This window comes from Acartia tonsa, chromosome 10, assembly GCF_053477335.1.
Source record: "Acartia tonsa isolate MP-2025a chromosome 10, ASM5347733v1, whole genome shotgun sequence".
NCBI classification, from domain to species: domain Eukaryota; kingdom Metazoa; phylum Arthropoda; class Copepoda; order Calanoida; family Acartiidae; genus Acartia; species Acartia tonsa.
The window spans coordinates 44,214,968-44,231,669 of NC_137269.1; the positions used below are offsets into that span (position 1 = coordinate 44,214,968).

General features: G+C 32.7%; 2 protein-coding genes across 2 annotated transcripts; both read right to left on the reverse strand.

Moving 5' to 3' along the window:
- Window positions 1-6: 6 nt before the first annotated feature.
- Sec13 (nuclear pore and COPII coat complex component secretory 13) lies at window positions 7-5,131 on the reverse strand. The gene is made up of 9 exons (XM_080174708.1): window positions 4,990-5,131; window positions 4,398-4,487; window positions 3,867-3,943; window positions 3,288-3,404; window positions 2,643-2,819; window positions 2,153-2,297; window positions 1,342-1,415; window positions 865-952; window positions 7-378 (listed from the first exon to the last, which is right to left on the reverse strand). Exons 1-9 carry the CDS (start codon window positions 5,026-5,028, stop codon window positions 298-300), a joined length of 888 nt encoding a protein of 295 aa, XP_080030834.1. The 5' UTR covers window positions 5,029-5,131; the 3' UTR covers window positions 7-297.
- A 494-nt stretch (window positions 5,132-5,625) lies between these two features.
- Window positions 5,626-10,989, reverse strand: LOC145330122 (mitochondrial import inner membrane translocase subunit Tim29). Its single transcript, XM_080174709.1, has 7 exons — window positions 10,833-10,989; window positions 9,853-9,930; window positions 8,483-8,588; window positions 7,890-7,980; window positions 6,513-6,613; window positions 6,091-6,204; window positions 5,626-5,855 (listed from the first exon to the last, which is right to left on the reverse strand). Exons 1-7 carry the CDS (start codon window positions 10,863-10,865, stop codon window positions 5,740-5,742), a joined length of 639 nt encoding a protein of 212 aa, XP_080030835.1. The 5' UTR covers window positions 10,866-10,989; the 3' UTR covers window positions 5,626-5,739.
- Between the last annotated feature and the right edge of the window lie 5,713 nt (window positions 10,990-16,702).

The following is a 16,702-nucleotide window of genomic DNA, read 5'->3' on the forward strand; positions in this document are numbered from 1 at the left end:
TAAAAATTAAAATCTATTACAAATATATATTTAATAATCACATTATTATATTTTTACATATAAATAAATAAAAACAAAATTAGCATGATTCATAACAGTAGTAAAATAAATTCAAAAATGAGATAGGAAACCAATACTTTAATTGAAAAACAAGTTAATGCTAAAAAAAATCTCCCAAATTTAAATTTTTCATTATTTCAAAAGCTATAAAATTGATATAAAAGCATAGGTAGGAAGGTAAATGTATGATAAAAAACCAGGACTCATTGAACTGGGACTGTGGGGGTGTTACTAGTATTACCCCTGAGCACCCGCCCCCTTCTGAACATCAGAAATACACACCCACTCCTCGTTTAGGGTCTCCTTCCACAATGATACCTAAATAGAGACAAGATTAGTGTTTAAGAAAACTTACGGCTTTAAAAAAAAAAATTCTGTAAGTTGTTTACCTAAAATGATCCTAATAAAAAAATACACCTAATGAGTGAAATAGTGAAAATCAACCAATGAAAAAAATATTTTTGAAAAATCAAGTTGGTTTTATCTTAATCTTATAAACCTATAACTAAAAAAAAATTAATAATATCTTTAAATTTATATTTCCACTATTAATGGACAGAATATTGCCAAAAAAAAACAAACCAGCTAACAAAACAGTACCTGACCTACATGGGAGATCCTCTTAGAATATTACAACTAACTGACCTTACCTAAGCTATCACATGAAACATCCACCAATACCTAACAAAATGATAATTCTAACCATTTACTAGGAAAATCCACTTTATATTTCCACTACTACTGGTTAGAATATTAGTGCAATTCAAAATGTTACCTAGCCCATCTGATATAAAATCCTCTTACCTTATTATCACCACCACTTACGGCCAGAATATTTCCACAGACAGACCAGCTAACGTGCCACACAACATCCTCGAAGGTGTGCAAGACCCTAAATATAAAAGAGTAGGTAACTACTTGAATCTAAAGACATGTACAGTGTTCTGTTTGAATAATATTTGCTTAATGATCAAGGGGGAGGTGGGGTGGGAGAGGGGATTGAGGTTTACATATCCTTTATCTCCTAAGATTAAGCCTATGCTCACCGTTTTCGCTAATAGGTCAAACCCCCCTCCCTTGAAGCATTAAGATGAGAAAACCAGCGTCGCCATATTTTAGAATTAAAGGAAAAACTTTGTAGCTTCCAAACAAGATTTTAAAAAGTTCCAAAAATTTTGAAGCCAGTCATATAAAGAACATGTTTACTTAACATGGTAGACCAGTATAACTTACAGTCTAATGCCCCCCCCCCCCCTGGATATTAATATATGATCGACTTACTTAGGAATCCAAGCACCTCCTTCTTTACAGGTCCAGATAATCACTCTTCTATCCTGGCTACACGAGGCGATAACCTTAATATAATATTATACTTTATAAAATGCTTTCTATCCTTATAATAAAGTAACAGGAAGTGTGTATGTCTGTGTGTCTGTACCGAAGGATCTCGCTAACCGCTGAACCGGGCGGGTTCTCCTTAACAGTGTAGCTTCTCACAGGTCCCGGGAAGGTTTATACCTATTTTGTGGGAGGATACCACCACCCTTCCAAGAGGAATCACAACAGAATCGCATTTTTAAAAAATATTTAAGAGACATGAACGTAACATAAAGAGGTATCGTAGAGACTTGAACGCAACATAAAGAAGTATGGTAGAGACTTTAACAAAAAAAAAAACATTTAAAGTGTCACTAGAGGCCTCTAGGGGGCGTAGCCGCTAGTTATTGATAAAGTGTTTATAACCTTTTATGTTATTGAAAAGACATAAGATTTTTTTATAATCTAAATGACCACTGAACCGATTGGATTTATTAGGTAAGCTTCAGTTAGGTAATGTAATGATTTTAGGATAATTTAATTTCAGCTTTAGGTGTTTTGACGTTTTTAAGATACTTTCCTGCCTTTTGAATACAAAGCTGTTAGAAGCTATTATAAAGATTTTCTGGTATCAAAAAATAATAGTTTGAATAATATGTAAATTACTATGTACTAAACAAAATACACGAACCACATTGGTTCAGCGGTTAACGAGATTCCTCGCTAAACAAATACAAACAGACTTCCTGTTACTTTTTAAAAAAGTGTTTTCTACCTGTTTGGATGGCCCAAGACTGGGAGCCCATGCTGTGTCCCTGACCCAGTCACTGTGAGACTCCAGCTTGGCCTCCTCGTTCCAGTGTCCGTCCTCACCCTGCCTCCAGATCTTCACCAGGCTGTCACATCCTCCAGATACAAACCTGTAAATACTTTAATCAGTAATAGTGTATGCAAGATTCAAAATAGCCATTTAAGAAATTTTAATTTAAGAATAAGAACAAGTAAATGTATTATACATGGATCGAAATGGAATACAATGGCCAATAAATTGACGTTCATCCCCAATGATGATAAACAAAATTATATTGCCATTACAATTAGTGTTTGAAACGTTAGGACAATCAACTAAATGAACCAACCAATAAAAATTCAATAAAAATCCCCAATGTTGTTAAGTCAATGAATAAGAAAACTTTATTATAAAACATTAGTGACTAGTGTAATAAACAGCCCATTGCTCTCTCTCTCCCTAAGTAAAACCTTACCTTTTTTGATTAGATGCTTGAGACCAGCTGACGCTATTACAACCAATTGTGTGTGCGTTATTGATCTTCTCCGCCTCCCAGGAGTTGTTTGCGTGCGCGTAGGTGAGCACAGAGATGGCTCCGTCACTAGACCCACACACCAGGATCAACCCCAGCTCATGCGGGGCCCACGCAACACTAACACAGAACAAAATTAGGTACTTAATAAACAAGGACGATGATATCAATAAAACAAAAACAAAATAATATTGGAAACGAGTGTTTTATAGCAGAAAAGATAGTATATTATTGGATGCATAGTATTTGTGGATATTATGACAGTGGAAAAATTGTCGTAAGGTATTTTAATCCACTACAAGTTCATTCTTTAAAAGATAATATAAAAATCTAGTGTAAGATCATAGACACCACTTAAAAGATATAGCTACTGCTAGCTATAAGTGATGTAGACTGTAGGTAGAGTGGTACGTACACACAAAAGGATAAATCTTAGCTTCAATAACTAAAATGTAAGAAGTGGTGGTTTATATATTCCGAAATATTTAACCACTTGACTTTTACCAGATTTTTATACGAGTAATGCCATACCTACTGGCCTATTAAGTTATGGAGTAGCTGTCCTACTAACAATGCAGCTAGACCTACCTATTAACGCTGGAGTCATGGTTGGTATATTCATAAATCCTTGACCACTGACCACTTGACTCTTGCCAGATGATAACACGACGGTCATATGAGCAGGAGGCCAAAATATTTCCAAACCTATAACAAAAAATATTCAATATAAAAATAATTTTAATACCTAAGCTTTTTCTAATTAGGTACTTATTAAAATAGATTAGTTAGGTATACTTTAATCATTGATTGACATTTTAAAAATAAATGGGGCCTTTAACCAAGCATCTAGAGGGGCTTTATTTCTGAAGAAAGGGTCTTAAAATAGCCTAAAACCAACATTAATTGTACGAAACTTTCATGAAAAATACAACGTAATCATTTATCCTATACAAAGTTTTTTTTTGATTTAAACAGAAAACCTTAAAACCTACTTTCTTAATGATTATTTTTGTAGAATTTAAAGTTATAGTACTGAAATGAACATAGTATACGTGGATATTATGACAAAGGAATTTTTGTCGCCAATTTAGGTTGGCGATTTAGTCCTCAGATATTGGTCAATAGGCTCCTCAATGGTCCAGCCTCAAGGAAATTTTTTTTGATTACCTGGGATGAGCCCAGGCCACTTGCCATACAGGCCCTTCGTGAGATCTTAATTCAGCTGCCAGGGTCTGAGTTCCATCCTAAAAAATAACATAAATTTTATTGACAATAAAATCATACCTACAGGCTACCTAACTTAATCGTTTTATATTTTTAGCATTATGTTATCAAATATGATCTCATTTAAGTAAAAGGGAATTCCTCTATGTACAAAATAACTCGGAAGGACATTCCAATACTTTTTATCCCAAATAACCCATTGTCAAGAACTTCCCGAACAGCTACATATTTTAAAAAATAGGTTAAAATCACAGCCTGGTTCCATAAACTTACCTTGACATCAAATATCTTGACTATCCTATCAGAGCTACAGGTTGCCAGCCTAGTTCCATAAACTTACCTTAACATCAAATATCTTGACTATTCTATCAGAGCTACAGGTTGCCAGCCTAGTTCCATAAACTTACCTTGACATCAAATATCTTGACTATCCTATCAGAGCTAAAGGTTGCCAGCCTAGTTCCATAAACTTACCTTGACATCAAATATCTTGACTATCCTATCAGAGCTACAGGTTGCTAGCCTAGTTCCATAAAAATCCATCTGGGCATCATGGATCATATCCTAGAATTAAAAATGTTTTATTTCAAATTTGAAAGTTAATTTTCAATATAGGTACAATAGTTTGACAAATAAAACTGGGTTTAATCTTATATTTATTCATTTTAATATCCACTGAAAGCTTTCTATAAAACGAGTCAATAAATTACAACTTTTAGCGTCACAAGATTATGGACAGACCGCATGTTAAAGTAAATCAGGGGTGTATATTCTGCACAAGATTCATTTTTTCCCCTGCTGCAAAATATTTCATTTCTACCCCCATACAAGGGGAAAAAAAGAAAAATATTTCCAGTACTCCATGGTTTATACATTTTTTACCCCTCCCACATATTTTTCTGGTGAAAAAATGTTTTCAGAGCTCTTTATTTTTTCCCTTTTCATATATTTTTATCACCCCCCCCCCCTTTAGCAGGGAAACCTGTGCAGAATATACAACCCTGAAGTAAATAGCCTTCATTTATTTGATGGATTTTTTTATTTATCTTTATAAAACAAACAATACCTCATGGCCCGTATCTACAGTTGACTGAACAGTCACCATTCTAAAACTCTGAAAACAAAATTTTCATATAAAATAACATTTCTAGTATGGGTTCGAAACAGATTATTATCCACTGGATTAGAACCGGTTCTCAGCCTTACTGAAAATCATGCATAGCATCGTATTACAGGCAACGTTCCACAAATATTAAAAGAAAAATAATGAAATTAAAACCAGGTATGTTATCCCGGGCATTAAGCCCCTCGAGGATAACAAAAAAGATGTTACTGTTAATCTTAGAATTTATCCTTTCAATATCCACGGAAAGTTGTCTATAATACGAGGCGATATAAAACTATAACAGGTACAAAAATAAATCATTATACTGCATCAAGGGATCCATATGTCTGTTCTTCCCAGGAAGAAAAAGGACAATAACGCATAAATTAATGTCTAGCCCTGTAATTTCCTCATTAAGGGGGGGGGGGGGGGGGAAGTTTTGACACATTTGCGTAAACAGGGAGTATAGGCTTTATCTTTGGAGCTCTGGAACCTGGAGGCCTATCCAAAAAACCTTAAAACTTGGGAAAATTCATCATACAAGAATGATTTTATCCCTAATAATCTATCCTCTCAGTCCAAAGATAAAGCCTATACTCCCTGTTTACGCAAATGTGTCAAAACTTCCCCCCCCCCCCCTTACTGGCTACAAATACATATTTTATTGTGAATTGTTCTTTATATCTGCATTCCTGGGCAGCAATCCTCAGCCTACCACATTTGTTTAAGTTGTCCGGATGGTTGGACCGGCATTCCAGTCACACTGTCCCATTCATCATCATTCACATCAAATTCCAACATTTTTCTAGAAGATATCCACCAACGACCTATAATATAGTATTTGATAATATGTAAATATAATGTGGAAATTTTCATTAATATATTACTTAATTTTTAGTATGGCTGCAAAACCGATTGATATCCGCTGGATTAGAACCGGTTCTCACATAAACCGAAAAATCATTTATAACAAAAGATTTACCAAGAAAGGTCATCAAATCAAGGACTGTAATTTCAGTAGGTATATAACTAATAGTCAAAAAGAAAAAAAAATGCAATTACCTAAAAATCCAACATCGATGAGCCTAGCTCTGAGATCTGATGTAGTTGGTTTGATATATTCACATCTAGCTGCAAACACGGCCAGTTCAGGTGCAAAATCATCCACCCATATTACTAAACAAACATTACATTATATTAAAAATAATAATGTATTTTTTCAGCTGATATTGAAGATAGACAGCTAAAATTTTCAAATATTCCTATATTTGCGCATCTAGTTTATACGGTGTTTTGACCATCTGACGACCCAACTACCTAATAAATAGTCCTTGATAGGTATAGAAATAATATGGGTTTATTAAAGTAAATAAAAATGTGCTTAATAAAAGGGAAATAATATAAAAAAAATAGAGGTCATTGGAAACAATATATTTTTTACTAGTCAGACTGCTATTGGTGAATAAAAAAGTATGAGAACTTACTCGAAAATAAACCATAATTATTTCTTCGTATTAAATTTGCGTTCATGGCTCTTGAAATATAATTCTGAAGATTTTCACTTTTCTTGTTTCTAATGGTTTCACTGAAAGAAATATATTAGGTAAATCCTTTCATATAAAGTAATATTTTTTCTTTGTCTTAAAAGGACTCTCCACAGAAAAATCAACTTTGGATTTTTGAAAATCTAACCTGAAACTATTATTCTCTGTTCAATTTTAGGCATTTTTTGTTTTTGTGGCATCGCGATCGAAGCCCTTTGAAAATTTTGTCCGCCGCCTATTTGTACTGCCGCTATAAAAATATATACTACACTTTCCTCCACTCAATATGTGTTCGCCGCTAAAGAACATTTGCTCCATTGCAACCGGCCGCTCTACGATTTATTCTCTTCCTTGACTGGACAATCCTGCCGCCTCCATTTTGTGTTCGCCTCCGCCAAATATAACCATCTTTTGCCGCAGTTGCCGCATTCATCGCCCTTCTCCGCCGCTACTCCGCTATACATTGCGTACGTAGCTATACACAACACCCCCAGCCTCCATTTAATTTCTGAACAAGGGAGAGGGGAGCATGTATTAAAAAGCGACTACAGCGGAGTAGCGGCGGAGAAGGGCGATGAATGCGGCAACGGCGGCAAAAATAGAAGCTAAAAATCACTAAAGCAGCACAAATTAAATGGCGGGAGGATTCACTTAAAGGAGGTAAAAAATTTCAAAGGGCTTCGATCGCGATGCCACAAAAACAAAAAATGCCTAAAATTGAACAGAGAATAATAATTTCAGGTTAGATTTTCAAAAATCTAAAGTTGGTTTTTCTGTGGAGAGTCCTTTTAAGCTTAAGATCTCGGAAATAGCTGGTCAAAATGGGTTGTACTTTTCAGTGAAACTTTATAAATGTCTAAGGATGGTTTTAGATATTCTCGTGACCTCATCCCCTCCATCCCTGAGGTAAGGGGCGAATGAAAGTCATAAAATAAAGAAACTACATAATTTTTAATTTTTCAAAGATAATATAATATGATTTATGATAAGAGTAATGAGTAAGTACCTATATGAACACTAACAGTCAACAAATTACATACTAAGGACTTGAAGACAAAGTTTACCGATCAAAGGGTTAATTATGCGTAGGATAGAGAAGTATTTGTATTAACTAAAAAGACAGACAAGTTACCCACCAAAAGAATGTGTATAAACCCAGAAACTAGAAAGCATGTCAAACATAATCAGTTTTCCTTGAAAGTATGGGACAAAAAAGCTAGATTTCTAAAATTGCAACCGAGCCGAATTTTTTTTCAAACCATTCATGTACTGAGGAAATATTATTCATTTAAGTAAATGTAATAAAAAATGACTTACTTTACTTGTAATATATCAAGACTGTTATCCAAATAATTTAATTTGTAGTCTTCTAATGTAGGGTTACTTTTTACACAATATCCTAGGAAACCTAAATAAATGACAGATTTTATTTAAAGATTGAAATTATAGATTGTCCATGTTTATACTTACTAAGGGGGGAAGGGGGACGTTGATCTGTTTATTACATCATAGCTTTTTCTTATTCGTTAGCTGAAAAACTTTGGGGACTTGCATTGGAAATTGTGATAGTTTGGTTCATTAGGTTCAGTGTCCAAATGTTTCAACCATTACTTTTAATCTATAGAAGGGAATGTTTTGTGAATTATCATTGGGGATGTACATTAATTCATCTCTATATTTTCCAAATTTTTTATGTAAGGACAAAAAAGCGAAAATTATTCTGGCTTTACATATGTAATCAAGTACCTAGTTATGTCTGTCATCTTAAAATAAGTCATCAATATCAAATTTGCTTTAATTGCAATCAGAATTGAAATAGCAATCTATTAAAATAATGGTTTATGGCTTTAGTCCAAAAAAAAGTATTTCTTCTGGTTCATTTTTCTTCCGTAGAATGTATTTCAATTTACCTGATATGCCTAAAATAATGGTTGTTTTGAAAGGGCTTTCTTTTGAACTTTTTATAACATCTTCTGTTGCTTCTATGTAATCACGCTTTACTCCTCCCCAATAATTCTAAAACAAAAGTTTTCAGTATGGCGCGTCTTAATAGCTTTATTTGTGCTATTTTCAAAACTATTTTATGTCTTAATAAATTATCCCTTTTATCATGTCGTTTAATCATAGAATAAGGAGGAATAGAAATGAAAACCCTAAATATTTCTGGGAAATTTGAAAGAATCCTTGACTTGCGCAGTAATGACAATAAGGCTAAAGTGCAAATCACAATGACTAGTTGGACAAAATTAAAAAAGTTTAATTTGTATCAAAACCTAATAGATACTGTTTAACATATTGTTTAATGTGTTTTGTAAGTTTAGTCTTAAGAATAAATTGATATTGTATTCAATGGTTAGCAGGAACTTGTTCACCCTTAAAAATATGATTGTCATACTGAGAAGGCCACAACTGAAACACACCTCTTATAGAACAAAGATGAAAAGTTACTTATTAGTGTACACCTTGTTTTGATAAGTATGATTGACCACATTTATAATTTTTAAGGGACTATATTGGTACAGCCCCTTCCTCCCCCCTCCCCCCTTCCACAAGTTCATGTATGGATGTAGTTGATCATGTATAAATCAGCTGTTTAAAAACATACATAAGAGCGCAACCTAGTCTTATAATATAAATACCGAGACCAATATTTTTTGTAAATTTTCTTACATAATTAAATTTTTTAAGGCTTAAAATGCACATCAAATTCATTTTTAATCCATTGTGAATAGGGAAGAGAAAGGTGGAAGCTTGGCTACAAGGCTTTTAGTAAATTATTGCAAAAGGAATTTATTTTGAATATTTTTTCTGAATAATTACTGAAATCATGTTATTTACTAACAGCCTTATAGCCGTTTTGGTCTTTCAAATGTTCCAATTTTACTTCAGGCTAGCCAGGCAGAATCTTCTACCTGGATTCCATTCTATACTTTATCTTTTTTGCGTTTAATATACAATACTGCCCCTAGAACTCTTTCTATAATTACGAATGCGGTATGTATTTTCTTTTAGATTCAATATCAATCTAAGATTTTAATAATATTCATTTTACTAGGGTTTATGTTTAGGATATTAAAGAAACTAGCAGATTTGAAATATTACATTGACTACATATGTTCTTCACAATACCTTAAATTAATAATAATTAAAGTTTAATTATTAATGCAAAGTTAGTTAGGATTTTGTAATCAAATATAAATCTTTATTGCTTTCCTGTATAAATTGTAAGCACCTCTCAGAAAAGTAAACAAATTTACATATTTTAATATCAAAATATTACCTTCCATTTTTCAATTCTGCCACCTTTCAACCTTTCAGGAAACTCTGGCAACCATCTAGTTGTGGCAATTTTACTGGCCTACAAATGAGAAGACGTTATGATAAGACAATTGAATTACCTAAGCATAGGGGGGGAGGGCTAATTGCACTTAAATTCATCGATGAATGCATCCCCCAAAAGAATAATATTTTAAACATGAAATAAACCTATATCATTCGTGGACTTATGTATATCATTGTTTAGTCACAATCAAGGGTTTGATTTTCAAATCAAGCTTAATTAACATTTCTATAATCTTATGGAATTAGGATCGACAAACATTTTTTCCAATAAAATCGCAATTAATAGCATTTTTCTTATTTTAAACCATTTATGTCGGCTAAATTAGACTCAAGTGCTAAAGTTAAACATTCTAATATTAATAAAGGGAGAGGTCATTTTCTAGTAAATCCCGTAAAGGTGTGTGTTATAAGGCCTAAAAATAGTAGTAGAACGATAAGGTGCTCTATATATTTGTATTTCCTATTGAATAGAACAATAGGGAAGAAATTTTTTTTTTTTTTTTTGATAACCTTACCTGGAATATCTGAAATTTCTATCAAACGCTTTGTTTGGCTCAAACTGACACAAATAAAAAAAAATATAATTATAATAAATCAACCTGTAAAGAATGACTTCTTCCTTTGTTTAATGGTATAGATTGTTCTTAACCTTTACCTTGTACCTATAGAAAACATTATTATTATAATTATATTTTTTTTTAATTTTTGTCAGTTTGAGCCAAACAAAGCGTTTGATAGAAATTTCGTATTTTTTTTAGATAATCCAGGTACGGTTATCAAAAAAAAAAAAAAATTTCCCTATTGTTCTATTCAATAGGGAATACATATATCTAGAGCACCTTATCGTTCTACTACTATTTTTAGGCCTTATAACACACACCTTTACGGGATTTACTAGAAAATGACCTCTCCCTTTACCTTATTTCGTATATTTTGCATTAAAATAGACATTTTTCACTAATATTTCATCAAATTACAGCGTTGCAGCTTCTAGCAGCCAAATTCTGACGTGTAGAGCGCGGATGCCGCGGAATTACTTGAAATCCAACATTATTAGGGTCATACAACTTTTTATTATATTTCTAGGGTCATACAATTTTTTGTTTAAAGTGACTGAAAATTATAAGTTAAATGCAATAAAATACTATGTGGTAACAAAATTTACGTTTCTGTAGAAAAATGTGGAAATAAACTGTGTCATAATAACCTTTTTTCTTATGAAATAGATATTTTAAAGTGATTGAGAATCTAATTCAAAACTTAACAGTGGTTTAGAAGGGGTTAATATAAGCAGCATCGAAAGGCATTTTTTTAGTTTAACCTCTTTATTTGATTTTTATGAAAAAAATATAAAAAATTTTTTTTGACTATTTCTCTTTAATTTTTTTTGACAGTAAAATAACGGGAAAAATTTAACATTATTACTTTTAAACAAAAAATCAAGAAAACTTATGTACTAGACGCTATTGGGTATAATATGGGCTTTCTTTTGAAATTGAAATAATGCGATAATATTAAATTCTTGCAAAAGAGATAGTTTTTTAGCATGTCTTTATTGCACTAAATTTTAAATTGGATGAGGGGTTAAAGGAAAATGCTCTTTTTTATTACAAAATGGTGATTCTGACTTTTTCTAGTGGTTTTGTCTTAACAAAAAAAAACATTAGGATTTCATCATTTTTATATTAAATTAATTTTATATAATTTTACGACATAAATTGTAATTTTTCTCTTATATAAATTGCCAAAAAATTCTTCTGGCCAATAGGATCTCAGATAATTCATTGGGGGATGAGGGTTGGAAGGGGGAGGCCAATTTTTGCAGTGTAGCTGTTTCGTTGAACTTTCTCTAAAAAGAGTTGCCAAATTATGACGGATTGAGTTTAAGATTACATTACATTCTAATTTTTCACATAAAATATATACTTAGACAAGAGAATTTTTAAATATCATTAAAGTATTTATCTGTAATTCAGTTCATTTTATATAAAAAATGTAATAAAATTCAAATTGACCGTCCGTTGCTAACTCTGTAAGTTGTTAACTCTGTTTATTACATTTGCCAGTATCAGCTGATATTATGTGTCGTCTGCTACTCATACCAACGACGTTTCCAAACAAAATATTTATATCATTTTTTTATCAATATAAAATATTAGCAAAATTTGAACGGTTAGATCTGTCCATTTTCAATATTTCATATTTTTGTTAAACAGGGATGTTAAAAGTGCCCCAGATGACTTATGATAAGTTAAACTTTAAATTAAAAGCATATTGGTTCAGAGACACACTGACAGATTACCTTTTACTTTATTATAAGGAATAGCAGCTACATTGTTGGGGGCCCTAGAGTTCGTTAGGGGGAGGAGGAGGGAGTCGAACCCACTCCCTACTTTCAATTTTTTTTTTTTAAAGATTAAAATCTTTCCAGGACCTGATAAGCTATTCTGTAAAAAGGCCGGAGAACCATATTGGTTCAGCAGTTAGAGACTCTTTGGGTGTGCCCCGAGCATCTAGGAAGCTCTGTAGTCAATGGGTAGATATTGTACAGCAAAATAGCTTAAAACCATCCCAGTGAATAAATCTTAAATTAAAATTGCCTAAAACCAACTCGTGAATTAAGTGAAACTTCCCTATAAAGAAAAGCTCAATCAGTTTATTAAATCTTAAGCTTCAGACAAACAAACTTCTGTATTTAATATAATGTTGAATTTTAGATAATTTTAGTAAACGGGATATTTTTTTATTTCAGAAATAAAATGCAACCAAAATCATGGTACTTATCAACATTTTTATAAAATAGTAAAGGTAATTAATTTCATCTGTTTTATTGAATTTTAAAACTTCAAGTTTAAAGTTTTAAACTTCAGTTATTTAAATCTTCAGTTTCCGACAAAAAATTATTTTACATTTGTCAATAGGTACATTTTTAAATAGGTCAAATTTAGAACGCGAATAAAATATCAACTCTAAATTATTCTTAAAAGTAAGTTTGTCTGTCTGTTTGTCCTTTAGGATTTCGAAAACCGCCGAACCTATAGGATGCAATGCAGTTAAATTAATTATCGAGGTAGTAGTATGAGTTTTTAAATAAACCAGTTATTGTCAAGCCAGACTCCCTTAGTTTCAAAATCAAAACACTCGTCATAATGTGTATATGTATGTATCGTTTTAATAAAGTAACAGGATGTCTATACCCGTGACTGTAGCTCAACACGTAGCACATCCGCTCGTCATCAGAAAGGTGATAGGTTCGAATTTCGGTCCGACACCGCGTCATAACTAAAGATGTTAATAATGGTTCCTATTGTTGCTATGTCAGATGCGGGACATAAATAGTTAGAGTAGGGGGAATTTATTGTCCCTAAACAGCTGCAACTCATTACCATGCACAGTCGGGACTTATCCAACAAAGGTCGTGCAATCAAAGGGTTGGTTGTCTGATTGGTGTCGATACCCTAGGCGATTGAGTGCATTACACTGCGATTTGAAATAGCAGAGTATGTTCAAAGGTGACGTTGAGAGGACTTGTACCCGAAGCGTTAATACGCCCCTAGAGTCAATAGTCAACAGGATGTTTATTTGTCTGTGTTTGTATGTTTGTACCGAGGATCTTGCTAACCGCTGAACCGATCGGGTTCTCCTTAATATGGTAGCTTCTCATAGGTCCCGGGAAGGTTTATAACAATTTTGTGGTTGGGTACTACCACTCTCCAAAGAGAAATCACAAAAAAATGTTGCTTATAGACTTGAACTGAACATAGACAATTTTTTTTTAAATTAGATATTTGAAATAAAAAAATCCAAACATTTAAAGTGCCACTATAGGCCTCAAGGGGCGTAGCCGCTAGTTGATATATATACGATCGACAATTGACCACGGATAAATATATGAGTATTTTTTAGAACTAACAGATTTTTTGTCTTTAGGCTGAAGTATTATAAAAGGATAAATGTATTTCAATTATTTTTGTTTTAGGAAACCATGATGTTGCAATGCTGTACAGGAATGAGATACACCCGTTGAAACTTCTTACTTTAATACTTTCTTTGTTTTTTTTGTCTTCTTCAAATCCTTAAAATAAAGTAACAGGATGTCTATGTGTTTGTACCAAAGGATCTCGCTAACTGCTGAACCGATTGGGTTTTCCTTAACAGGGTAGCTTCTCATGGGTCCCGAGAAGGTTTTAAACTATTTGGGGGGAGGGTACCACCATCCTCCAAAGAGAAATCAAAGTTTTTCCGAGAGACTTGAACGCATTAAGACAATAATTTCTCAAATCATGTATTTGAAACTAAAAAAAACTTTAAAAGTGCCACTATAAGCGTAGCCGCTAGTATTTTCATTAAGAATGTGTTCTTAGACTTTAAAACATGAGTAGAATGCAAAATTGGCACGCCAGTTGCAGAAAGAATTACATCTTTTTTTTTGTTAATTGTTTTATTTTTTTACAAAAGAAATTACTGTATCAAGTGATACCACGTTTACAGAGAATCATTGCACTAATTTTTTTAGTTGTATCATGTCCATTTTTAATTGGATTTAAAAACTATTTTTGCTCAAAGAATTACAAATCATTTTTCTTTATGTAGTTGAATGTTTATCTTACTTATCTGTGTTAGTACGAATTATTAATATTGTAAAAATTATTTGTACCATATTAAATGAAATGTGATAGGGGGGGGGGGGAGGTGTAATGACATCTAAACTTAAACCGTGAGCAAAATGGTCTAAATATCAAACTAGAAACTTGGTCCATAAGCCTAATCCTGTAGGTAATCCTGTAAATATAAATGGCAAAAAAACCTGCGGAAATTGGCAAAAATGTTTTTTTTTAGGCCTTATTGGTCTATTTTGATGTAGAAACTTACCTTTAATTGTATTTTCTTAGGTTTTTTACCTTGAATGCACTGTGTCTATACACAAGAACATTATTTAAGATGATTCAGCAAGTCGGGGAACGACCCCAGCTGGCTAGGTGGGTGGCTCACAGGAGTAAGATGCATTTTTTCTAGAGTTTGTGTCTCATATATCAAATATAGGTTTTTTGAGTTTTGGCCCCAAACTTGCTGAATTATCTTTAACAATGTCCTCATGAATAGACATACAGTAAACAAGGAAAAAAATTTAGAAAAAACAATTAAAGGTAAGTTTTTTTACATCAAATCACACCAAAATAGGCCTAAAAATCCCATTTCCGCCGGGTTTTCTTACCTAACCTTTAAATAAAAAAAATTAATTTTTATTCATATAGATGTATTACCTAAAGGACTAGGCTTATGTACAAAGTTTCAAGAATCTAGCTCAATATGTAGACCATTTTGCTCACTGTTTAAGTTTAGATGTCATTACGCACTCCCCCCCCTTTCTTCAAAGTGTATGAAAATTGTACATCATATTAATAAATTGTTAAAATTGTAGGTACCTTTTGGAAAATAAACTAATCTTTAAGCTATATTTCGAATAGTTTCATATAAATGTTTTAGTTGTAAAGCTACTCTATAATTAATAATTATGTGCATACCAATATAAATGACTGTTTCTGTTTTGATTTGCTGCTTTATAAGATAGTTATAGTTATTTAGTTAGAATATTAAACTAATAGCTACTCCCCTAGAGGTTTTAGGGGCCTGTGAGGAGGGGAGTTGAATCACGACTTTTAATTGTAGCTTTTATATGAAAGTTACAAAAAGATTTTTTTTAGAGGCGATTTCTCTCAAGATAGTTGTACACTCACCTTTAATATTTTAAAACCTTCTTAGGACCTAGGAGAGGCTACCAAGTAAAGGAGAACCCTAACGGTTCAATTGTTAGAGGTCCTTCTGTTCACACAAAAAGATCCTGTTACTTTACTTTAAGGATTAAACCAGTTACTGCTGCGCATCCGCTAGTTGTTGGGAAGGTGATATAAAATTAACTCAACACCATATCATATTAAAACGTTTCAAATGCTGCCTACTCTTGCTATGTCAGGTTCGAGGCATAAATTGTTAGGGTATGGATGAAAACATTGTTCCAAAACAGGAGACATAGGTTGGGCAATTAAAGGTTCAGTTGTCTCATTCTACGTCAGTCTGAGGAGATAATAATTCTGTTTTCAAACATAATGAATCATTTAGTTTTCAAACATGACCTTTCTCTTAAAACACCCTGTACAAATGGAGTGGATACAAAAAGGCGACTACTATTAAACGGCGAAATCACAAAACGGCGACTGTTACAAAACGGTGAAAAATAATATGTTTATAATACAAAGTAGAACGATGTCTGTCTGTCTGTTTGTAACAAAGGATCCGCTAACCACTGAACCAATCGGGTTCTCCCTAACAGGGTAGATTCTCATAGGTCCCGGGTAGGTTTATAACTATTTTGGGGGAGGGTACCACCACCCTCCCAAGATAAATAGCCACTAGAATTTTATTTTAAATTAAATTTTTTGACGGAAATTAAAAATTGAGTTGGAACACTTTTAGGAAATTAAATTAAGAATACTTTTTGTACGTCATGCCACCATTAATATTACTACCAATGACTGGCTGAAGCCAGCTCCTTACTGTTGTCAGTTAACTTTTCAAATATGCCACAACCAAAATATTTTTTAAATAGTTAAGTAGGTAGGTAGGTATTTAAAAAAATTACCAGAAAATCAAAAATTTAAAATCTAGAAAAAATACTCTATTTGGTTCCCGAAAAAAGGTATGAAAATTTTTTTTACAATGCAATGTGTTTTTTTTAGCCGTAAAGATTTCTGGACACTGAGATTTGCGATTAAAAAGGTTAACTGGCC